General features: G+C 37.7%; 1 protein-coding gene across 6 annotated transcripts in view; it reads left to right on the top strand.

The window, feature by feature from the left end:
- Nucleotides 1-26,414, top strand: part of TRPC3 (transient receptor potential cation channel subfamily C member 3) — a 73,596-nt gene that overhangs the window by 25,347 nt on the left and 21,835 nt on the right. For 3 of the 6 annotated variants that reach the window (XM_034959105.3, XM_034959104.3, XM_055111799.2), the window contains exons 3-10: nucleotides 1,433-1,621; nucleotides 11,409-11,573; nucleotides 14,257-14,473; nucleotides 15,963-16,196; nucleotides 18,781-19,045; nucleotides 21,821-22,016; nucleotides 23,279-23,488; nucleotides 24,744-24,791. In XM_034959105.3, the coding sequence (XP_034814996.1) occupies nucleotides 1,433-1,621; nucleotides 11,409-11,573; nucleotides 14,257-14,473; nucleotides 15,963-16,196; nucleotides 18,781-19,045; nucleotides 21,821-22,016; nucleotides 23,279-23,488; nucleotides 24,744-24,791 (1,524 nt within the window). The remainder of the gene's footprint in view (nucleotides 1-1,432; nucleotides 1,622-11,408; nucleotides 11,574-14,256; nucleotides 14,474-15,962; nucleotides 16,197-18,780; nucleotides 19,046-21,820; nucleotides 22,017-23,278; nucleotides 23,489-24,743; nucleotides 24,792-26,414) is intronic. The other 3 variants (XM_034959107.4, XM_003816411.6, XM_034959106.3) reach the window with 1 other exon arrangement.

Genomic DNA, 26,414 nt, shown 5'->3' with positions numbered 1-26,414 from the left:
GTCAGGAGTTCAAGACCAGTCTGGCCAATATGGTGAAACCCCATCTCTACTGAAAATACAAAAGATAGCCGGGTGTGGTGGCACATGCCTATAATCCCAGCTACTCGGGAGGCTGAGGTAGGAGAATTGCTTGAACCCAGGAGGCGGAGGTTGCAGTGAGCCAAGATCGTGCCACTGTACTCCAGCCTGGATGACAGAGCAAGACTCCATCTAAAAAAAAAAAAAAGAAAACGAAAAAAATAGAAAATCATATTTATTTGGGAATATAACATTGCAGTGCAAATACAAGTGACATGGTAAACTATGTGTGTATTCAGGGAGGTAAAGAAAGACAAGGTTTTTAAAGGAAAAGTGAGGAGGGTTACACTCCAGGAACAATAACAAAGGCGGAGCCAGTCCAAAGTTGTACAGGCAGTTGCTGGGCAGATGTCCTCATGGAGGTATTTTTTGTGTAAGGTTGCCATGGCCTTTATGCAAGGTTATGGTTTTTGCAGTCTTTTGTGATAGTTTTATGTGTGAGAACCCTCCCTTCGTGGCCTTCTCTGACTCTATTAGTCAGGTTTTTTTTGTTTTGTGGTGTTTTTAACACAGTTGACTTAGTTTTGACAACTTTCATATCACATATAGTTGATCTTCTACATCAAATTGCCATTTTAGAAAAATTGCCATTATAGAAAAATTTCCAATGTAGAAATGGTCTTGTTTTGGCTTTACAAGAACTATTGTTTGTACAAAAGAGAGAAAACTCTTTGATCCTTTGGTCTTTTGGCATATACTTTTTTGAGTAAATGCTTTTTAAATTTTTTAATTGACAAATAATTATTGTATATATTTATGGGGTACCATAGGTACCATGGGATGCTTCGATGTATGTATACAATGTGAAATGATTAAATCAAGCTAATTAACATATCTGTCATCTCACGTTACTTTTTGTGGTAGTGAGACATTTGAAATTTACTCATCAATTTTGAAGTATATAGTACAGTATTAAAGCTATAGTCACTGTGCCGTGCAGATAGATCTCAAAAACTTATTTCTTCTGTCTAAATGAAACTTTGTTCACTTTGACCAATATCTCCTCATTCCATCTGTACTTCACCCTACCTCCTACTCCCACCCCCTGCCTCTGGTAGCCACTTTTCTATTCTCTGAGTATGACTTTTTTAGATTCCACATATAAGTGAGATTATAATCATGCCATTTTCAGAAATATCTCGGATGGTTGGGCTGGTTGCAGCAGAAGGAAACCTGGCTAAAGGGTTGGGTGGGTGCAAATCCAGCCTGTATTCAGCTCAACAAGCCTTGCATCCAGGTAGGCTGCAGCTTTCTACCCCCAAAAGAAGGGATACCTTTTTCTAATTCACCCAAATACTTTCCACTGAATAAAAGCAAATTATTTGTGTTAAAACACTAAACCTCTTGTTCTTAGAATGACTATCGGAAGCTCTCCATGCAATGCAAAGACTTTGTAGTGGGTGTGCTGGATCTCTGCCGAGACTCAGAAGAGGTAGAAGCCATTCTGAATGGAGATCTGGAATCAGCAGAGCCTCTGGAGGTACACAGGCACAAAGCTTCATTAAGTCGTGTCAAACTTGCCATTAAGTATGAAGTCAAAAAGGTGAGTGGGCCTACTTTCATCTAGTGCCATATTAGAATAAACATGTGATACAAACTATGCCATAATCCTAGGAAAATTATTAAAATAATAAGACTAGATGCTAGTAGGCTGGGCAACATAATGAGACTGTGTCTCTACAAAAAATAAACAAAATTAGCTGGGCATGATGGCATGTGCCTGTAATCCCAGCACTTTGGGGCCTGTAATCCCAGCGCTTTGGAAGGCTGAAGCAGGAGGATCACTTGAGGCCAGGCGTTCAAGACCAGCTGGGCAACATAGCGAGACCCTGTCTCTACTAAAAATTTAAAAATTAGCCAGGCATGGTGGCACGTGCCTGTAGTTCCAGCTACTCCGGAGGCTGAGGCAGGAAGATCACTTGAGCCCAGGAGATTTGAAGCTGCAGTGAGCAATGATAGCACCACTGCATTCCAGCCTGGGCAACAGAGCAAGCAAGACCTTGTCTCAAAAAATAAAATAAAAAAATAGATGCTATTGATAAAAGAGTTTTTTGTGGGGGGTAAAGTTGCAAGTTAAATGTGTAGCTTCTGATCCTTTCTACTTTTTACCCATGGTGGGACCTTGAATAAGTCATAAATTTTTAAATTTCAGTTCCCTCATGTACAAGGAGGATAATATCTCTTATCTATCTCAGGGTTTTGGTGGAATTTAAATGAGTTAAGATATGCAAAAGCACTCTGTAAACTGTTAATTACAATACAATTAATAATGCTGTTACTTGTATACATTTTTGTAAGGCATTTTTACATTGTTATGTGAATCCTTGCAGCAAGTCTATGTTATTATTCATTTTATCTATAAAATACATCAGATAGATGATGGGGTTTCTATTCTACAAGGAAACTGAGGATTGCCAAGCTTCAATGACATGTCTAAGGTCACATAACTAAGGAGTTGGTCATGCAGGTGCCAGAAATAAAAATTATGATTTTTTTACTCTGATTATTGCAGAAAAACTGTTATGTGTATCTATTTGCTAACTTGTATGGGGCTTTTAAATAATTCACAAAAATTGTAGTTATAATGTTTCACAATAATAAATATCTCAGTTATCCAGAATCCAATACTTTATACATGTTATATAACAGACTTTCTTGTACTTTAAGAGAAACTGATAAATCACAAAGAAATAAACTGTTATCAGCTCTGGTTTTATGAAGTTGGTCAATTTACAAAGAGCCAAGTGTTCTGTCTTTTCTGCAGTGTGACATGGTGCTTAAGAGGACAGGCACTAGAGCCAACCTGTAAGGATTCATGTCCTGACCTCGCCATGTGCTCCTGTGTGACCATGAGCAAGTCACCTAACCATCCAAGCCTCCATCTGCTCACTAGTAAAGTGAAGACAATAGTTGTACCTACTTATTCATTTGTTTAAGGATTGCATGAGATAATGCATGTAATTAGCACACAGTAGTACATGGTGATTTCTCAATAAGTATTAGCTATTAATAATAACATTTCTACATTATGAAAATTCATACCCAGAGTGATGACTCTTTAGCTAGTTAATCCTCACTCGTCAAAGACAGATTTCATGCCCCTTGTACTGAATCAAGTCCTTAGTAAGAGGAGTTGATTTAGGCAGGAAGGAATTTAGTAAGTGATATTGAGGAAGCTCACAGAATCCTAAGAAGAGGTAGAGGAACAAGCTTATCTAAGCTGTGCTTCCAAAAACCTCACCCAGAACCAGGCACAGCGCTGACCTGTTAAGGGAGTTTCTGTGGCCCAAACAGAACAATTCTGCCTCTGCTGCTCCCATATCAGCATAGAAAGGATGCTCTGCATCCTGCCTGTTTTCATATGGCCCCTTCCACTTGTCAAAATGCCTCTGATCAGTGGAACCTAAGCCAATGTTTGCACCCTAGCAGCAAGTGAGGATGGGGAAATCTCTCTCTCTCTCTCTCTCTCTCTCTCTGTCTCTCTGTCTCTCTGTCTCTTTCTCCTCTTTCTCTCTCCCCTCCTTTCTGTCTCTCTCTCTTCTGACACACATAATTCTACTACCACAATGTAGAAAACTTCTACACATAGTATTTGCAAGATTTTGGTCAACCATTAATGGCAGATCTCTTCTCTACTTCATAAGATAGTCAAATGTGAAGATTCTCAGTAAAGATTGAAATAAAACAACTTTTCAAGGAAAGTATGTTACAAGATAATTAAATTGGCTAGATTGCCCTCTCAGAGCATTCTTGCTAGTTGAGGTTTTGTTATTAATATATTGAGGGAAAAGGATAGTTTTGAGCAAGATTGATAGTAAACTGTTTTTTAGAAAATTGTCTGGACATATATTCACACATCCTGCAATATGTATATCTTTTCTTTGGCACCTGAGAGAATTGATTTCAGTTGTCACTTGTTTTTTATCATTGCTTTGGAAGTGTTATATGAGCAGAGACAGCTCATCTACACTTGTGCTTCAGTCAACTAAACTGCCTTGCAGAGTTTATGTCTTCCTGCATGTCAATTTTAAATAAATTGGCATGTAGGTTACAAAGTATGAGGTGTCGTTAGTAATAAATTGGTATCAGTCAACCATCAGGCAACAACAAAAAAGTTAGAACTGTAAGGAGATTTAGGACTTTTGCAAACTTTTCTGGTTTTGTTTGTTTTATGCTATAAAAGGAGTATTAATTAGAGTCTTTGATTTGGAATCTTCACTCAATAACTGTGTGTAAGAATTCTATTCTTGAATAATAAATGTATGTAAGAATTCTGTTCTAGAATAATAAATGTGTGTAAGAATTCTATTCTAGAATACTTGCAAAGCCCCAATTTCTCCTTTCTTTCTTCCTTTCAAAGGCTTCCTTCATGGCCGGGCGCAGTGGCTCACACCTGTAATCCCAGCACTTTGGGGGGCCGAGGCAGGTGGATCACAAGGTCAGGAGATCGAGACCATCCTGGCTAACATGGTGAAACCCTGTCTCTACTAAAAAACATACAAAAAAATTAGACGGGCGTGGTGGCAGGCACCTGTAGTTGCAGCTACTAGGGAGGCGGAGGCAGGAGAATGGCATGAACCTGGGAGGCGGAGCTTGTAGTGAGCCGAGATCGCGCCACTGCACTGCAGCCTGGGCGACAGAGCGAGACTCCGACTCAAAAAAAAAAAAAAAAAAAACAACAAAACAAAAAACAAAGGCTTCCTTCATTTTCAGTCAACACTCACCCATCTTCACTCTCACAACGAGGAAAAATATCACCCCACCCACTCCTGCTGCTTCCTTTTCCCACCATCTCATTTCTAGTCTCCAAGCAAAACCACATCTTGGGTTATAATGATGCACAAACCCTGCCCACTCTGGCACAGAGGTAGTCCACAGCCATATGCAAGCCATTGGGATTTCAAAGTAACTTTATATGTTATGGACTCCCCCACCCTGATAACATAATAAACTCATATTTATTCAAATCAACCGATAATTCCACCAAGGAAACCATTCTTATCTAATTGTAAGCCATATTGGCCGCATATGAAACTCAGGAAGTCTTTTTTCTATCCTCTGCCCAAGACCTACTCCCAGCTCTGGTTCTGAGTCTATTATCTTCTAACTGGGCTCAGGATTCCCAGAGCTCTGGTCTTTCCTAGAAATCAAGGCATGAGTTCAACGCAGGCCTTACAGAACTCAAGGACAGTTAATCCAGAAAATGAATATATAAAACACCAGAATAGGAGATACATGACCATGAATTTAATGTTTATGTTGGAAAGGACTTTCTCATATAAAAGCGAAGAAATCTCCAAGCAAAAATGCAAATAATCTGGCCACATATAATTTAAAACCTCTGTATGACATCAGAAAGATTATAAACAAAAAAGTGAAGGGCATACTAGGAAAAATGTTTTTTCGATTGTAACTCACAAAAGATTGATCTTCTTAATATCCCAAGAGCTCAAACAAATTTGTAAGGAAAACATCCAGGGCCCTGTAGAAAAATCAGCAAAAGATTTGAATAGGCATGTCACAGAAGAGAAAATTCAAATGGCTAACATGCATATTTAAAATTTTCAGACCTTTTAGTGATAAACGTATACTAATGTACAAATGCCATTTTCCTTCTCTTAAACTAACAAAGAATAAAAATTTACAATTCTCAATGCTGATAGTAAAAGAGTAACCATCTGCCTGCATCTTTACTAACAGGGAATGGATTTTGAAGATTATTCATCCTAAAATCTGTTTTTTTTTTCTTTTTTTTGAAATGGAGTCTCACTCTGTCTCCCAGGCTTGAGTGCAGTGGCGAGATATCGGCTCACTGCAACCTCCACCTCCCAGGTTCAAGCAATTTTCCTGCCTCAGCCTCCCGAGTAGCTGGGATTACAGGCACCCATCATCCATGCCTGGCTAATTTTTGTTTTTTTAGTAGAGACGGGGTTTTACCATGTTGGCCAGGCTGGTCTTGAACTCCTGACCTCAAGTGATCCGCCCACCTCAGCCTCTCAGAGTGCTAGGATTATAGGTGTGAGCCACTGCGTCCAGCCTAAAATCATTTTTAAGGGGTCTGTAAGGTAAATTATAAAACTGGAAGGATAGTGAACACTATTACTATTTATAGAAATACCTATATTATTCTCTGAAAAGAGAATGGAATACACTGGAAGATGAAATTTGATTTTCTGAAAATGGGTACAAGAAAATTAAATTTTAGGCAAAAACACTAATTTTGTTTAATTAGAATAATGGACTATTTGCCCCCCGCCAAAAGTCTTGAGTTCTAATTCTGACTCTGCCTCTATCCTGCTCTGTGATGTGCAGCTGAACATTAATCCACTCCCCACCATAGAAATAACCAAAGTTCTACCTACTTCACCGTGAGCTATGTCTATTGTGAGAAAGTTTTTGACAAAAGATACTAGAGCTTGGTAGACCATTGAATCTGGAAAACTGGGCTCTCAGAAAGAGAAGGAGAACATTTCCTGAGTTCTTCGTTTCTGCTCTCCTATTAATATTTCCTCAATAGTAGGATTAGATTTAAATGTAGAAAAGCCATCCTAAAAAGAAACATGCAGCAATATAAACAGGATAAAAGCATCCATTGTGTATCCACTTTCTGTGCAAAAAGTGTGCAGGGGAAGCCCAGAATTAAAGAAATGCAATGAGAGAGTGGTAAATACACCACTGAGACGTTGGAATGGGTGTGCTGGCCGGCACAGTCCTGTGTCCTGCACTGTGTGGCCTCTTGTCCTGGTCTTCCCCAGGCACCAAGAGATAACAGAGCATTTTGCACTCAGCAAGTTTGAAAATCCAGAAAACCTGTGCAATATAAGTTTTAGGTTTATATTTCACAAGTCATTGAGTTTTAAAAAGAAGTTGAATTGCCTAGTTTTTATTTACAAGAATATGTTCCTTTAAATTGTATGAATTGTGGCTCTAACAGTATCATTAAAAACAAGTCCAGAGTTCCTACTATGATTTTACACAACAGTATTCCCATGAAGACCGTTCTTGTGAAGGCTGATTTGATGAAAAACAGTGTAACATGAATTAATTTTTAAGTTTAAAATTTGATTGTTTTCCTTAACCTGCCCTGATCAGTGGTTCAGTTTATAATCTATTAGTTATTTGGCAAGAAAAAACATTTCAGTTGTTCTCAATGCTGATTGTCCAATTGAAAGATTGAGATTTTCTTGTGTCAAGCATTCTCTCTTTAAATCAGAAAACTCAAAATAAGGGTATTATTTTTGTTATGACTTCAATTTGCTGGTCCACTGAAGTTAGGAAACAGCATACAAATGTTATCCAGTTGGGCATAACTGGTGTAGTGACATAAGGAGATTTTTCAGGAGGTAAAACACTTTTCAGGTATAAAGGTCACTGCCCTATTTCGAAGTCATTGAAAAGACCAAAACTCATCTCCTAAAGGGATTAGCTTTTTTGCCTTCACTTGCTATTATTCTACTGGCTTTACTTTCTTTTTTGAAATGCTCCTTGTGTACTTGCATTAGGATTTTACATCATTGGAGGAAAATCTGTTGGTGTGGATTAAATGGAATCGACAGAATCCATGAAGTCGTGTATAATTATCTCAAAAAAAAGAGTAGAATTAGAAGCATAGGAAATAGACCTGTTAAGCTGAATTTTAAAGTGTAACAAGCAAAATGCAAACACCCACAATTTTGGTTACTACTTAATGTAGAGTAAGTGTTTGCACTGTAGTACAGGTTACATCAAGTCAAAGATTGACCATCACATGTATGCCATATGGAAAGGACTGAGTCCATCAAGTCTTTGAAGCTGTGCAATCTTTATAAATATGTAATTAATGCCATAAAGCACATCTTCAAATTTAAAAATTAGTCCAAGGAGGAGGAGTAGGAAAGGGAGATATACTATAACATTAATATTTCTGTCCTCAAGAGTTTAAAACCTAAGGACGACTAGTGCCTTAGTCCGTTTGTGTTGTTATAATAGAATGCCTGAGATGGAGAGACTTATAAGAACAAAACTTTCTTGTCTCATAGTTCTGGAGGCTGGGAAGTCCAAGATCAAGGCACCAGCAGGTTTGGTAGTCTGGTGAGGGCTGCATCCTCTAGAGGGGAGGAACACTACGTCCTCACATGGCAGAAGAGTAGAAGAGCAAGCTAGCTGAATGCTGCATGAAGCCTTTTTTATAAGCGTCTTAATACCATTAACAAGGGAGCAGCCCTCATGGCCTAATCACCTCTTGAAGACCCCACCTGTTAACTCTACCACATTGACAGCACCTGAATGTTGGAGGAGACACATTCAAACGATAGCTACCAAACACTCACAAAAGGGAAATTTGTCCATCAATTCCATATAGACACATGCCCACCTGTCTCTTAACTTCATGGGAATTTTGTTTCCTACAGAAACTGTTGGTCTAAAAACTACATTGTTGATTTCCTAAGTGGTAATCTGATTTAACGACATTATATGCTCCACCTGTAGTTTACCCTGAATGCACCATTATCTGTCCTAAGGTTAGCCTGGCTGCAGCCACCAGGGATGCCTTTTATTTATATCTGTCTAACTTCCCACAAATGCATATCCTCCAAATATCAAGATACTTGTACCAACATTCAAATTAAGACTCTTTTAAATTCTGATTAGGCATCTTGACAAGCCTATGAGTTGAAGTCTCAGTTATAATAGCTTATTTTGTGTCTATTCAAAGCTTACTGTGTACCCTAGAACAATGACCTCTTATCACTTAATTCAACTCTGATGCTTCCATTTTTATCTTCTTGTACCAATATACTTGCCCAATATACTGCCTGGATCATAGGAGGGGCTTAAGATATTTTGATGAGTAAATAAATGAATGAATGAATAAAGGACATTTAGGGACCATAGAGGGAGAGGTGAAGCAGGAAGGAAATGATCTAAATATAGTACAGGAGCAGAAGTGGAAGTTTGGAGAAGTTCTCAACAAGAATCCTAGAAAGTTGTCACATATACCCAGGAAGCCTTCAGCTTTGATATTCGTGAGTTCAAATAATGATTGCATTGGTCTATGAAATGCTGTTTTCCAAACTTAGAACCTTGGAAAAGTGACAAAATCCTGGGTTTGGAGAGAAGATCTAATACATCCTTAGCAACTAGCAGCTACTGAAAATCAGGACCTGGGATTTTGAAAACTGAATGGAAAGGAACTCGCATGATAAAATATGCTTCTTAGTTCAGGCTGCTGTAACTAAGTACCATAGGCTGGGTGGTTTATAAACAACAGAAATTTATTTCTCGGCCAGGCGTGGTGGCTCATGCCTGTAATCCCAGCACTTTGAGAGGCTGAGGCAGGCGGATCACCTGAGGTTGAGAGTTTGAGACCAGCCTGACCGCCATGGAGAAACCCCGTCTCTACTAAAAATACAAAAAATTAGCCAGGCATGGTGGCACATGCCTGTAATCTTAGCTACTTGGGAGGCTGAGGTAGGAGAATCACTTGAACCCGGGAGGTGGAGGTTGTGGTGAGATGAGATTGTGCCATTGCACTCCAGCCTGGACAACAAAAGAGAAACTCCATCTCAAAAAAAAAAATTATTTCTTACAGTTCTGGAGGCTGGAAATCCAAAATGAGGATGCCAGCATAGTGAAGATCTGATGAGGGCTCTCCTCTGGGTTGCAGACTGCTGACTTCTCATTGTATCCTCACATGGTGGAAAGAGCGAGCTCTCCCGCCTCTTCCTATCAGGGCTCCAGTCTCATTCATGAAGGCTGCTCCCTCATGATCTAATTACCGCCCGAAAGCCTAGCTTTCTAATACCCATCACATTGAGGCTTAGAATTTCAACATAATGACTCAGTTAATTATTTCAAATCTAATATTCATAAATTTATTCTCACCACCTCTGTCTGTGGGTCGTTAAGTATGCATGTATGGTGATGCGGAGGCAGCCGCCAGTGCAGCCATCAGTGGACTTTACACTGGGTGTACTCTGGGGGCAAAGGCAGGGATTTGGGGGAAATTGAACCTACATCGCCTGTCCTGGGAGATGAGACTTTCTTTTTTAATTAAAATTGTTGATGGGAAACTATGCACCAGTCAGTGGAAACCTGTGCATTTCCTTGTAGGTGGGCTTTGATAAAGAGCCAAATGTTAATAACTCTAGGAATTGCCTGGAGTTACTAAGAATCATCAGGATCATTAACTAGAACTTGATCAAAGAGGAACCTTTTGACAAGTAGGAACTGCAGCTACTCTGTTTCTCAGTTCCCAAAAACATTTCATGGGTGTTTCTTAACAGGTTCATTGTTATTGCTTATTCTGTTTTTTAGAAGATAGTGACACCTTGATTTTTGTGTTGCTAAGAACTCCTTTAAAAAATATGTTGTCACTCATAGTTGATTTTTGAATTCCTGAGCTTGGACAAAGAGCATATGACCATTCAAAAAAAGGTGTGTCTAGCTACAAATGGGCAGATTTTGGCATAGGGACCTTTACACGGGCCTGAGTACAAATACATTCTGCTTCTTGAATAAGAACAGGGCTTTAAAGAAATCCCAGTCCCTCTAAATGATGCAGGCAGATAACTTAACAAAATCAAACGGGAAAAAAAATCAAATGGCTGGGCTGAAATAAGTATAATTTGCTCATTTTTCCTGATTAGAATTGTATTTATTAAAGAACTGCTAAAGATAAATAGTCGTGTTCTTTTGACCTTTTGATAAAGGAAGCAATAAAAAAGAGGACAGGAGGGAAGTGGCATTTGGTGCCAGTTCCTGGAAGAAGTGCATGTGTAGACCCAGCATAATATTTGTAAGTTCAATTGATTATTTTTCAGACCTTTTACAGATTTGCAGTAATAGTACATAATTACACAAAGGGTGCATTATGCATTTTTTTGTATGTAGCATTTTAGGGGTTGCTCGCGAAACTTCACACATTTCTCTTTTAGCTATAGCCTACAATAAACCAAGTAATTTTTCTTCTTTTCCATTTTGAACTGAATGCAAGTAAGCTGGCCAACAGCAAGATGGGACACATTTTTACAAAAGAAGCCAGATGTCACCCAGATTCCACAGAGAAATCTGTGAATCATGGAGGGTTTCTATCAAAAAGAACTGTGATTAAGGACAACACCAATTTTACCTTCTCATTTCCATTCTAATTCTTCTATTAGTTCTGAAACAATTTTGAAAAATGGAGGGAAAGCTAAGAAGAACATTACCAGAACCTTCCAGTACCAATATGCTAGAAAAAATATACTTTAATATCTTTAGGATGCATGTGTATTTAATAGTTGAGCTATTGACAATGGCATGGTAACTTACCTTTCTCTCCCCTTCTCAAACTCTCTCTCTCCCAATAGTTTGTGGCTCATCCCAACTGCCAGCAGCAGCTCTTGACGATCTGGTATGAGAACCTCTCAGGCCTAAGGGAGCAGACCATAGCTATCAAGTGTCTCGTTGTGCTGGTCGTGGCCCTGGGCCTTCCATTCCTGGCCATTGGCTACTGGATCGCACCTTGCAGCAGGGTACTTGCTTTCTACATCTATTTCCTCTGTGGTGGTGTACTGTGTCTCTTTGGGATAAAAAAATAAAAAGCTTCATGCTTAAGAATCTTATCAGTTTTACCCTGAATGTTAATTGATTCAAGAACACAGATTCTCCTTTTTAATTACTGGATCAATTCAAATAAGGGATGAAAAAGGATTTGGTACCAGTGGGATATACCACATTTGCAAGCATAAAGTACTTAGGCTTTTAAGATTAAATCCTCATGGTAGACAGAGAAGGAAAAGCTGCTTGAGTGAACTAGCCCTTGTATTGATTTTATTGACGGCTTAATAAGTAGAGTGTCGACTGGGCTGGCCTGTGAACAGACCGGGGAATGGAGTGCACTGCTGCAGTAGTACCAAGAAACAGTTACGCTGGGAACTAGAAGGGCAACCCATTTGGACGTGTCAGAAGAAATCCAAGGTTAAGTGTGTGAAGCACAATTGAGAACAGCAGTGGTATCCAAAGTCTTCAAGAAAATGCATGTCAGGTTCCCCTAGCCCTTTGTTAATTCAGACAGTTCTTAAAAATGTAGGATTTAGGTTCAGGGGTTTTAGATTTTTTTAGATTGTTTATTTGGTTTTGCTTGGATCATTTTGGTTAGTACCTTTATTCTCCTCTCAACTTTCCAATGTAAAATCAATTTAGTTGTGCCCAAGAGATCCCCTAGCAAGATGTGGAAAGGAATACTATTCATGCCAGTTATTACAGGCACTGCCAGAGAGAAGGAGCTGTGCTGAGATCCTTTAATCCTGTTTTTATATTCTGAAGTTTGGTTTTGTTTAAGTCAGAGGTAGTTTCAAGGCAAAATGAGTCAAGGGCACTTACAAATGATCCTGGAAATCTGTCATCTCTCTGGCTCAGCAGTCTCCCCCGGCAGAGTTCTGCTCTGCAAACACCATATATGTGTGAGAATATTCATCCATCTCATTTCATCATTGCGTTGCCCATGCAAGTTAAGGCAGAAAGTTTGTCATTTTGATCATGTTTGATGACTCAGCCAAGTTCTTTTGTTACGTATCATGGAAAATTACTTTAAGATTCTTCAAATACGTAAACACTAAAGATGAAAAACTATAAATAATATGAGAGGGCATGCAATAAAAAAAAAATCATATCCTACCCAAATAATTTTCTTTTCTGAAGGAAATGAGTTGGAAAGTTCAGGTTTAGAAGTGTTTGTCTCTTAGGGGAACTTAATCAGTTAAAACATTCCATCAGGTTTGAAGTAGCCATCTTGGAGTCCACTTCTTTTTTCCCTGCACTTTTACAAATACAACTAACAGTGTGGCGTGCTCTGCAGAGAAGGGAAACATGGAAGTTGAGCCGTTCCCAGAGCCCATGTTTAGAGCTGCCGTATACCACCTATCTTATGGAAAAAGGCAACATAGCAAGAATTTTCCATGTATGTCCCATTTTTGAGATTGGCATTCTGCTTTCTTTTCATGTTACTTAAAGTTTTAAAAGATTGACCTTTAGGAGAAACAGACTTGGTAATCCCAAGAAATTTCTATGTGCTACGGATAAGCTACCCCCAAACGTGCCCTTTTTGCAGCTGTGTAACAACAAGGTGATGTGTAAATGTGTTGTTTATTTTTCTGTGTCTAACATGGAAAATGTGACATTCGTCTGTGTGCATTCATGTTCAATCCCAAAAATCCCTGACATCTCTTTCATCATTTATTGATATCACATTAAGGTTCTAGACCTACAAAAACATTTGTTTGGAGTTAACAGTCCCTTAAATGTGAACCTCAGTACTTTATAAGGTCACAGACAGAGTTAAAAAGCAGGGTCTGAGAGTGTAGAAGAGAGAACATACTTGATAAATCTACCAAATGTACCTAATTCTTGGACTGTGGGGGCCCTTGGGACGGGAGGAATGGTTTTTCATTTTCACTGGAACATGGGACTTTTAAGGACATTATATCATAGGGGATTTTAAAGGAGTCACCTTAAAATAATTATATACTGAACTTTGGAAGTCCCTTTGTACCATTTACATGATTATCCAACTCGGAGATCACTTTCAATTAAGTTAACCTACTTAGAGGTTTTAATTATTGTGTATCTCCTTATTAGGGGCAGTAACAGGTACAATATTCATCTTGGTTCTAATATTTTCTGCCTTTTTTTATAGCATACCAGGTATAACTTGATTTTGGAATATTTAGAAATGAGAACTAAAATTTACTTCTGTAGTAGTAATTTTTTTAATCTTCAAAGGGTTTTTAATGTCTTATATGAGTCTATAAGATCCTCATAACATCTCAATTACAAAGCAATGAAGAATTACACAATACAAAGTTGAAGTTTCTTTTTCCAGACCCTAAAATCCAGACTTTGCATATTCTTTTGTGTAAAAATAAGAGCAAGAACCAGTATAGGCCCTGTGATTTCCAGAAGTGCATCTGTGAATGCAGTCTACCCTAAGACAAATTGGACATTCAGAAACAATGAATTTTGAATACTTATTAAATTATTTTTGGAGGAAGCATTCCCCTAAAAAAGAATATTTTTCATAATGTAGAGCTTTTTGGAAACAGAAGCAGAATTTTGAGTGTTCTCCTTTCATCTATTTTTTTTTAATCCTATATTGTAATCTCCACAAGTGAAAGCCAGATTTTCTGAAGCAAACTTTTCCTCTTTGGTTTGTTACAGCTGGGGAAAATCCTGCGAAGCCCTTTTATGAAGTTTGTAGCACATGCAGCTTCTTTCATCATCTTCCTGGGTCTGCTTGTGTTCAATGCCTCAGACAGGTTCGAAGGCATCACCACGCTGCCCAATATCACAGTTATTGACTATCCCAAACAGATCTTCAGGGTGAAAACCACCCAGTTTACATGGACTGAAATGCTAATTATGGTCTGGGTTCTTGGTAAGTCTTTTATTTTAAATATCCTAATTTCTACCAAAAAGTAATTATAGAAATAATTGTCATTTTCTATTGAAAAAAAATGTTATTATATCTTATACGGTGACAACATCACTGTTGCAAGATAAGCTAAATAGCAAAATAACCAAATAATTTTCTAGCTAGATAATGCTAAAAGGTGTCCCTTAACACTAAATAAAATTTTTTATGAGTAACATGACCCTAATTACAAATATACCATGTTTCAGAAATCTAACTTCAGTTATTGAACAAGATGTAAGTTTTAAAATGTAACTCACTGTGATTATTTAATTGAAATACTTATGAAATAACCCAATGGCTATCAACTGATGACAAATACTTTCTTTGTTGTTTTAGTTCCAGAGATTTTAGGAGAGTTTTCATTTTCAGAATGTTTGTTATTAGGTTGGGTACAAAAATAACTGTGGTTTTTACTATTTTTAAAATGGCAAAAACTGCAATTACTTTTGCACCAACCTATTTCATCTTACAATAACCCATTTTGAATAGCTGTGTTAAAATAAGAATTTGAAGTAATGTGAGGAAAATAATTTATTGTGTTCTCTGCTAAGAAATGGAGATTGGAACCAGGTTGTTTATTTCTGATTAATCCGAAGTCATTTTTGTATTTGTTTTATCCAATGTGAGTCTTGGTGTCTTCTCATTTTCTGAGTTAGTAGGTTAGTTCTTCCTCCCATTCACTCCTGTGGCCTCAGCCTAGGTCAAGTAATTATTTTATACATTTTCTTTTAAGCCATTACATTTTTTAAAAATTCTACAATATTTTCCCTTTATGTAGTCAGGACAATTTGTTAAGTTGGACAATTTGTTAAGTTGTTAAGTTGTACTATTTTGTCCTCTTGTCCCAGAATGGCATTTTCTGCTTTCAGTTTCTTCAGAATGTCCTAGGGCCTCTCACTTAAGGGTTTCATCTTTTTCAAATGATATTGCTCACTTTTTAGCATGACATGGAAATGAGAAGAGAGGAGAAGAGTGTGATATGAGTATCATTGGGAAACTGTTCTTCTTGTTAAAAATCTTGTGGACTTATTTCTCCAATAATCACTATGGTTTGATAACTAACCATTGTGATTGTATAGAACATATTTTCTTCTCCAAAAGTCTTATGGGATAACTTGAAGAGCCTTCTCTCCTTATTTCCTTTCCTTCTTTCTTCTCCTCACCCCCCTCCACCACCTCCTCTCATGAATAGAGACATCTCTGGTGCCACATGTGGACCGCTTCTCCAAATTCTAGTGTGGTGGGGTGAATTATTTTCTTAGCAGGAGCTTCTTCCATTTAACTCTGCACAGGGCCTCAGTGACCATACAGTCAGTCAGTCAATGCTTTGTGATGCCTAGTACTGTGCTTGACGTGTAGGGTAGAGATGTGACCTGATGGTGGACACAATAATGGCTTCTCGGTCTGGCCTGTAAAATCTGACCTGCACCCTCTGTATTTGTTGTGACAGGAATGATGTGGTCTGAATGTAAAGAGCTCTGGCTGGAAGGACCTAGGGAATACATTTTGCAGTTGTGGAATGTGCTCGACTTTGGGATGCTGTCCATCTTCATTGCTGCTTTCACAGCCAGATTCCTAGCTTTCCTTCAGGCAACGAAGGCACAACAGTATGTGGACAGTTACGTCCAAGAGAGTGACCTCAGTGAAGTGACACTCCCACCAGAGATACAGTATTTCACTTATGGTAAGTTGTTAGCTTCAGGGTCCCCTTATGTTTTGGGAAAGGTATTGGAACCACATTTTGGAAGGAAATGCCAATTGGAGTATGTTTAGTATGAGAGGTGTATTGAATATTTATGGACAGTGGAGAAAGCATGAACTTTGGAACCTACAAAACTGGATTCATTTCAAGGCTCTGACCCCCTTTGCTGTGTAAACTTGTTCAAGTCAATTTGCTTCACTGTGCCTGTTTTCATAGCTATAAAAAGACAATGTTGCAAGGTGGAAGAAAATTACCTTTAAGCCTATAAGATAATTACTATTGGGAGACTGTCTTAATTAGGGAAAAAATAGTTTGATAAACTGCTTGATGTGGAAGATAAGTCCCTGAGAGCATGGGTTCAAGGAGATAAGATAATAAAAGTTGCCAAACTGCTCTGCAGGCAAAGTGAACGGTAATTCAACAGAGGCAGGAAGTAGGTTCTAAAGTGACCGTGAGAATGTAAGCTCTGGAGAACCAGCAGAAATATTTTGGGAGGATGTTGTCCTGTTCACATGGCATGGAATGGGGTTCATGTCAAATATCTCTATATTATGAAGAGCAGTGAGACCTCAGCTGACATCCGGTGTGAAAGAACATTGATGCCTTCCTTGCCCCGTACAAACCAATGGTAAGTAATGTTAGCCTCCCTTCCCTTGAGGCCAAATTGAGGAGCCACAGTTAGCAAATTTGTATATAGTTGTAAAATCTGAAATCTGGAAAAGACTTTAGAAAGTGTTGTCTAATCTTCATCTTACAGGTAAGGGAACTCAGGCACAGAGTTTAACTGTGATCTGGTTGTGAAGAATAATTTTTTATAGGTGTAATTAGGGCACATTGTGATGAGTACAAGGAGCATGTTAACGTTATTGAAGGCTGGATTTCCGCTCCAAAATATAAGATGTAATTAAGCACCTCTGTTATTCTCAGCAAGCAAAGATTTTTATATACCAAGGAGACTTGTTCAAATGAGCAAATGATCACCATTTGTAATTAAAGAATTAATTTTAGATTGTATTTTAGGTATCTTGACTATTTCATAACCTATTTACTGAAATTTATTTATGTATATTTAATGACTGTTGTCTGGAAGGGATGGATTCAGGCTTCCCTATCTCCTATATGTATTGTTTTGATCAATTTTTAATCTTTCTAAGTCTGGTTTCTGCATCTCTAAAGAGAGGATAATAATATCGAATCCATAGGATCATTGAAAGCAGTGTCTGACACATATTAAATAGTCAAGAAATGTTAATTTTTTAAACTTTTTTTTAGATTCAGAGGGTACATGTGCAGGTTTGTTACCTGAGCATATTGCATGATTCTGAGGTTTAGGGCTAGGAATGACCTCATTACCTGGGTACTGAGCATATACCCAATAGATGTTTTTCAACCCTTTCCTCCTCCCTCTAGTAGTTTTCCAGTTTCATTGTTGCTATGTTTATGTCCATGAATACCCACTATTTAGCTTCCACTTATAAGTGAAAACCTGCTGTATTTGGTTTTCTATTCCTGCATTAATTCACTTAGGATAATGGCCTCCAGCTGCATTCATGTTGCTGCAAGGGACATGATTTTTATTCTTTTGTGTGGCTGCATAGTATTCCATGGGGTATATGTACCACATTTTCTGTATCCAGTCCACTGTTGATGAGCACCTAGGTTGATTCCGTATCTTAGCTATTGTGAATAGTGCTGCAATGAAGATACAAGTGCATGTGTCTTTTGGTAAAACAATATGTTTTCATTTGGATATATACCCACTAATGGAATTGCTGGGTTGAATGGTAGTTCTGTTTTAAGTTCTTTGAGAAATCTTCAAAGTGCTTTCCACAGTGGCTGAACTGATCAACAAATGTTAAGTTTTGTTGTTATTGCAGATGTCTGCAAGTTTGCACAATTAACCACATAATATTTCATTGACCTGACAGGTCTGCTGCAGACTTAATAAGTGACCTTGAAAGGGTTGTTAGGGGTCCTCATTCTGAATCTATATCCAAAATTCTTTTACTTCAGTGGCATTTTACATTTTTCGGGGACAAGTTATATTGCTGAGATACCACATCGTCAGCACCATTGTGATTCAGTGACATTCTCACTCCTCGAAATATTTTATTTGCATGAATTGTTGGATGAACTAATTTTCCCACAAAATATGGAAAAGAAGTTACACTCCGGCTGTGCCTATAGGATGGCAAAATAACTGGTCAGTAAATCTAATAACTGAAGGGACAAATCAGTCAAGCCAGTTGTTTTGTCATCCTGGATACAGTCTGTGTCTAACGAAGTGTTTTAACCTCTCCATGTTTTGTATTTTATTCTGTTTCTGCTGAATGTGAAGTCAGCTTAGTATCTTTATAATAGTGTACCCTCCATCTAAAGTAATATAGAATTTACGTTTCTGGTTTAAGATGAAAATAGTCCCTGGACAGTTAATTAAATCTAGATTAGTTTCAACTGAGATGGTAACCACCTACCTACAAGATAGATCCTATTTAAGGTATTTGCTTTGCGTAGTTGGCAATGAATAGAAAGCTCTGTTTTTAATCTCTTTCTCTCTTTTTTCTAGCTAGAGATAAATGGCTCCCTTCTGACCCGCAGATTATATCTGAAGGCCTTTATGCCATAGCTGTTGTGCTCAGCTTCTCTCGGATTGCGTACATCCTCCCTGCAAATGAGAGCTTTGGCCCCCTGCAGATCTCTCTTGGAAGGACTGTAAAGGACATATTCAAGTTCATGGTCCTCTTTATTATGGTGTTTTTTGCCTTTATGATTGGCATGTTCATACTTTATTCTTACTACCTTGGGGCTAAAGTAAATGCTGCTTTTACCACGTAAGTAAAATATCTTATTATACAGGTATGAGAAAGAGAAATTCTAACCAATCTAGAGGAAGCAAAGGAAAAATTTCTCTGATTGTAATAAAGATGTTTTTAAGCACAGAAAATAATCCATCAAAAACAGTTAGTGCTTGTGTTGATTATATTGCTCTGAAGGCTCATCTCTGAGCTTAGTGAGAGTTTGACCACAGAATGGGTCAGAATTTGGAAAAACCCTAGACAAAACTGGCTATTTTAAGAAAACGGGATAACAGATTTCTAATACTGGGTGTCTCTTACATTATGTATAACATTAAAATTAGTTTCATCATTTTGTAGCCAGTACTCTTCTTTCAAAAAGGAAGCATCAGCTTTTATTTTAATATATTCATTGATCGGTACAGGAAGTCGAGTAAGAGGAAGTTATAGCTAAACATTTTATAGCCCACTATCATGGTAATACCAGTTTCTTCCTTTGGCCATACTGGTTTCTGCACTGGAGACTCACCTCTTCCATGAAGTCTTCCTTGATCAAGTTTCCTTAGTCATTTTCCCTTCAAGTTCCTGCAGCATGGAGACACCCAGATTGTGAGATCTGTTCTCACCCAGTGGTGTTTGGTTGTCATGAATATAGGGCCCCCCTTCTACTGCAGTTCTTCCAGGTGGGAAGGTCATAAACCCTCCCTGCTCTCCCTTTGTTCCCAATAATGCCACTGCTGGAAACAAACTATACACTCAGTAAGTACTCTATAGACTAAAGTAGCATATCAAGCCCTTGTAGACATCTCAATTGTTCTAAAATGAATTTTTTAATAGTTAATATAGAACAGGTCTTAGAGGTGAAAGAGACTTGAAACTCGCTTTATTGTAATGAAGAAAAAACCTGTTTGAACCCAGCAGGGAAATTACAAAGAGATCTTGCACACAATGTGATCCCTGCCCCCATTTTCCTTTTAACTCTATGGTAACTCATTTTATACATTCTATTTTCTTCACTGTTTTATCTAGGGATGTGACCATTCAATGTAGTAGAAAGGACATAGGCTGAAAATCATGCAGACGTGGATTTGAATGCAATCTCTGCTGTTTCTAGCTGTGGCTTTTGGTTAAGTTCCTGAACATTTCTCAGTGTCAGTTTCCTTATTTTTAAAATAAGCACAATAAAGTTTAAATAAGGTCGTTGTGACAATTATGTAAGGTGAGTTATATAAAGCCTCTTGCCCACAGTAGGAGCTCAGAACTGCCAGTGTCCTTTCCTTTTTTACTATCCCCCTCTTCCCACACATGCACTCCATATAGATTCGAGGAGAAGCTAGGGGCAGCAAGGTTTGCAAAGGAGCAAGAGGAAGGAGCGGGAGAATTTTGTGATACGGTTAAATAAATGGTAGGAACAAAAAGATTATAGTTTTTCTTACTCTCCTGTCAGCATCTACGCCATGATATCACACAGCCAAATGTTTTGTAATAGAGAGTAACTCTATAGGAATAGAGTTCTATTCAACCCTCCATCCTCAGGGTGTAGCAAAATTTCTAGAACATAATAGGTGCTCTGTCAATATTTGTTTTATGAGTGAATGAATAAACTAGTCCTAAAACCTACAAATCTATAAAATTCATTGTTATTTAGGATGTGTTATAACAAACTTAAAACGTACTTTTTCACAAATCTTTCTCTGAGAAAAGACTTACTTTTGAAGGTGTAATGGAATTTTATGTGTGTAAATCTTTAATTTAATGATTACTAATTTAGTTCACTAGTGATTACAATTTGGTTCTGTGACAAAACCACCCAAAGATCATTTAAGGGACGAACGTAGGTAATTAGTCTGGTGAGGGCCTAAGTGTTAATTGTTGTGGTGGAAGAATCAGGAAGTACATTACATAAATTAAGGGAAAAGAACAGGAATCTTTCATTCTGCTGCCTCCTCTTCATTTCCAGTTAAGTATTTCTAGGTAGGTAATGTGTTCCTATGATAAAAAATTTAAATAGAGAGGCGTCTACAGGGAAATGCCTGTCCTTCTCCCTACCCTTGGCCCAGTCTCTTACTTATCCTTAGTTCCCAGAGACAATGGTGTCTTTTGGATATTTTCAGAGTTTTTTTATATAAAAAAGAATATAAGTATTTGTATGCCCTTCTTTTTTATTTAAATGATAGAATATTTCACACTTGCTATATCTTATTTTTTCATTTACTGTATCTTTGATATAATTTTATATAAACACACAAAGCTCGATCTGTCTCATTTTCCTACAGTGGCTGCATAGCATTCCATCATCTGGATATACCAGAATTATTTAGCCTGTCCCCTATTGATGGATATTTAGATTACTTTCATTCTTCCCTACTGCAAATGATGCTGCAAGGAATATGTTTTTACATACTTTTAAAAAATTGGGTATATAATTTTAATCCCAACCCTGTTCTACTACAGAAAACCTGATTTAAATTTCTAAATCACATACAAAATCAAACAGCAAATTCCCATTTTTGTAGGAGAAAGGAATGGTTATTGTGACTTGACTTCAGCTTTCTCCTGTGGAGTTCAGAGAATTTTCACTTGATGATAACTTCAGAAAAGCTAGGCATTGGCACCATTTAATCATCAGTTCCTGAAAACCTGAAAGAATAATTTTTCTATGAAATGTCATAACAAAGTAATTCTGCTCTTGGAGTATATTATGGTGGCATTTTACATCTGTACAGTAGTTAAACCCTAACTTGTTTTTTACTTTTCACTCTTAGATATTGAAAACTGTTAACTTACTTACTTTTTATCTTATTTTTCCAGTGTAGAAGAAAGTTTCAAGACTTTATTTTGGTCAATATTTGGGTTGTCTGAAGTGACTTCCGTTGTGCTCAAATATGATCACAAATTCATAGAAAATATTGGATACGTTCTTTATGGAATATACAATGTAACTATGGTGGTCGTTTTACTCAACATGCTAATTGCTATGATTAATAGCTCATATCAAGAAATTGAGGTAAATCGGTTTTCTATCCATAGTGTCTATCCTTGTCATCCTATTCTGATAGTATACATCTGCTTCCGTACCCTGTGGCTGAGCTCCAGCTCATGTAACAAAGAGGCTTATATCCACACAGAGCCTGAGCCTTTCCCTGTGTTTTCTACCTGGATAGATAGCTCTACACGTTTTTCTGTCTTCTAGGTGCACAGCAGGGGTCCCCATGAATTTACTGCTGCTCCGCCTTCTCTCAGGGTATATTTCAGAAGTTTTGAAATTAGTAGCTAGAAGAAGTATTGGCCCTAAGGAAATTACTCTCTCTTCAATTAGCCAGCCCACAATTCTACCTGGTAGAATGACCAGATGTTTGGCAAACACTAATGGTGTTCTTAATCCAGTCAAAATTTTGAGTATTCTAGAAATCACTTGATTCTTGGTTTTGGATTGGGCTGGGTTTGGTACCTCTCTTCACTGTTGTATATATGTTTTCTTATGTCCTTCAGTTCAGTGTTCAGTATCTTTTTAGTGCTTTGCAGTTTGTTAACTCCACCAAATCTCTATGTATGTTTTAGAAACTCATAATATAGTGTTCTCAAAGTAGAAGTTTTGGTCCTAATGGCCTTCTAGGCTGTGTGAACTGAGAGAGCCAGCTTCCTCCTCATAAGGACCCCTTCCCTTCATTTCTCCTATCAGTTAGGGTGGTTATCGCCATCACCGTGGGCAGCACAGAGAATGGAAGGAGATGTAAAACAAGTTCAGGTACTCCGGGGGGCTTATGTGACATTTGGGGACATATGGTAAACACAGAAATGCCAAAAAGCAATTCATCTGAGAATCATTTTTCTCCTTGCCCTTGAAATATAATATGCTGTGTCTACAACCTGGCTTGGATAGGTATAGGTGAGGAAGGAGGATGGGAAATAGGCAACTATTGTCAAACATGCAGAATTGACTGAGTGGGGGACAGAGGGAGGAATTAATCTTTTTATCCTTCCTTGGCACTCTATTTTTCTTGTCTTTTTTGCATTGTTTTTGGATGTTAGACAGGAAGTTCTGGTTAAATTTCAGTGGGTACAGGTAGAGGCATATGAAAAAGAATGAGTATCTTATATTTGAAAAATGAGAATATTATGTAGGTCTATAGAATATATGTAGATAAATGTGTATAAGTTACCTATTTCAAAAATGTAACTTAGATTCATTGTAAAAAACCTATTAGCATCAGTCACTAGAATATTGAGCGTTTAAAATTAGTTTTTTTTTCTATTTTTGTGACACAGGATGACAGTGATGTAGAATGGAAGTTTGCTCGTTCAAAACTTTGGTTATCCTATTTTGATGATGGAAAAACATTACCTCCACCTTTCAGTCTAGTTCCTAGTCCAAAATCATTTGTTTATTTCATCATGCGAATCGTTAACTTTCCCAAATGCAGAAGGAGAAGGCTTCAGAAGGATATAGAAATGGGAATGGGTAACTCAAAGTCCAGGGTAGGTATCGAAAACTTACCAAGACCTTAAAATAAATGTTCTGTCTTTTTTTTCTTGTCTTTTGATGTTTGTTCAATAATTTTTATGTGTGAACTTAGAAGATGTTAAAAGTAACTGTCTAGTCCACAGTCTTTCACAGACTAATACTAAATATTTTCATGATGTTTCAAGAAGTCACTGAGTTGAGGCCCTGCTTTTGATCAGAACATCATATAAACTGCCAGATTAAAAACAAACAAAAAAGCCTTTAAGTTGTTAAAAGTAACCAGAAAAGTCACTGTTAGAAAACACTTTGTTTTTGTGTGTTCCATGCTTCTCAACTGTTATTCTGAAGTTAAATAGTTTAAACTTCCAGCCTTCCTCTTGGCTTATGTATAGTTCACCACCACCATATTCTCCTTTTTTGTAGAAACTTTTTATTTGGCTAAATAATCTTTTTTCCATTAGTGTCATAAAATAGATACAGGCCCAAGAGCATCCTCAAATAACCATAAATACTCATTTTATAAATAAGCAAGAAACCCTTGAGTTATCTCAGTTGGGTCGTAGTTTAACTTAAAGAAGATAATTTTCATGATCATACTTTGTTATCATGAACTAACTTTCAGAGATAGAATGGTATAGATAGAAGGATGTGAGTGAACCTAAATAATAGGGAATGAGGCAGACAGGAACAAATGTATAGAGTTAAAATATAACTTTTTCTAAAATTATGAAAATGGTCTGTAGCTATAACATCCTGAAAGCCCACGAGATATCAGTGTTATCCCCATAAAGCATAGGCCTTCCTGAGCGAAAGTAGATATTTTTTCTCAGTTGAAACTAGGTGAAAAAGTTAAGATTAGTGCAATTTAACTTATTGCTTTTTAAAATTGTTGTGAATCTTCAAGAATTGTATTCTTTAAGAAAGTGACCTTTTAAATCTTTTTTTGTTTGACCTGGATATGGGCTCTTAAGGCTATTGAGTTACAAGTCAGCGATTGGTTGTGACAGCCCATGATTTAAAATAATACCTCATGTATGTAGTGAGAAGCAGTATAACACAAAGAAGAGAGCTTCGACATTAGACCTGGATTTGAATTGTGGCACTTAGGGCTTATTAACAAGAAACATGGATAAATCACTTCACTACTCTGAGCCTTAATTGTCCACGAATTGTAGACAATTGTCTAACTTTGTAGAGTTGTTGTGAGGATTACATGAGATCTACAAAATTCCAGCCTCAACAAATATCAGTGCCCTTCCTCATTCACAGTTTACAAAGTGCTTTCCTGTACATTTGAACCTCATGCAACGCTGTGAGGTAGGTATTATCATTATTCCCATTTTATAGATAAGACAATTGAAGCTATTCAGATAATTTGCTTATGCAAGGTCACATTAACTGACCAGTGTGGGGTAGGTGCAGAATTCAAGTATTTTAGCATCAGATGCCTAGCTCTCTCTGCGGCACCTGGATGCCTCATGTTCAGCACCTGAGTCCACCCTTGGTTACTGGCCCACTTCCTCTCAGCGAGGTGTACCTTCAGCTGTGCGGTAGCTGGTCTCTTAAAGGAGCCAGGCTCTAGTTGTCATCCTGGGCAGCTCCTGCTGCTACTGAAATTGACTTTGCTTTGAGGGACTTTTGTTTTTCTGGGGATTTATTAACTGAAGCTTTATTGCAAAAAAGAAAGTCTCAAGTGTGGGAGCTCACAACTCTTGCACTTCACAGAACACACCTTGAGTTTTCTTTCTGTAGGCAACAGGTCTCACTGTCTTCATTCCTGATATTATCATAATGTAGAAGGGAAAATACTAAACGTCAGGTTGAGAAGAGCACACGCAGTAGGCTTTTGGCTACCTAGACCACTGTAAAGAAAACACAGCCTGTTCACAGGAACAAGAAGGAAGCATTACATTTAGGCTGTCCTCTCCTGCCTGTATCGTACCATTGACAGGAAAGAATAGCTTTTCTCAGAGAAGATGCTGGAAATAGAAAGCTGGACACTGATCTCTCAGGAGGCTTGTTCCTCGACTTCCCACTCTTCCCATATCTGGTTAAAAACTGCCACAATAAATAATAAAATTTTGATTTCATTTTTTAAAATTTTGCATATAGCTGTTTACATCTCTTTAATATTACTCATATTCATAGATACTCTTCATGTATTGAATGCAGCAGAAATTTGGAGAAATTATACTTTTCTATTTCTCTTTTTTAGAAGAGAGGAAGGAACCTCAAGAAATCTTTCCAGCTAACCTAGACAGCTAACCTCAGTCAGCAATCAGATACTGGCCTCCAGTGGCCGATTGGAGAATTAACTTTGTTAGCTAAGGTTTTCTCCAGGCACAATTGTAAGAGAACAAAGGAAGGTCCTTGCCTATCAGTGGCACTTCCTTATCTCTTAGCATCCCCCACCTTCCTGAGTTATAATGGTGGGAAGTTAGGTGGTGAGGTGAATCATCTCTTTGGCTAGAGGGCCATGTGTTTGAATCACACCTTACAGTGGCAGAGCTTGGCCACAGATAAGAGGCCCTGCTCGTATACATGAAGACTAGGTAGTACCTGTGTGTTCCTCTTGCTTCCTGTTCCTACCCACTCAAAAGCTAAACCTTAAAAAGAAAAAGAGAGAAAAGAAAAGGAAACCAAAATTCTTTAGCCCAATTCTCTCCAAAATTGTGAACCTGGCTCAGTATAAGGCCAAGATGCTTTGGAAGATGTGTTATTTTGGCTAATATTTTAGGGCTGCAAAATACCAAATGGTGCCATCTGAACCTGCAATATGTTTCTATTCAAATCTAGAAGAGGAACTTAGGCTCAGGAACAGATCAAACTTCTATGGAATTTGGCCTTCTAGATGCCTTGAGTACATTTTGATAAAGTATACAAGGTCCCCAGGAAAAATTGTGTTTATTATGAGCCAGTTTTTAACATATATTTTCCATT

Source organism: Pan paniscus, chromosome 3 (genome assembly GCF_029289425.2).
Source record: "Pan paniscus chromosome 3, NHGRI_mPanPan1-v2.0_pri, whole genome shotgun sequence".
Taxonomy (NCBI): Eukaryota; Metazoa; Chordata; class Mammalia; order Primates; family Hominidae; genus Pan; species Pan paniscus.
This window is presented reverse-complemented; position numbering and strand designations above follow the sequence as displayed.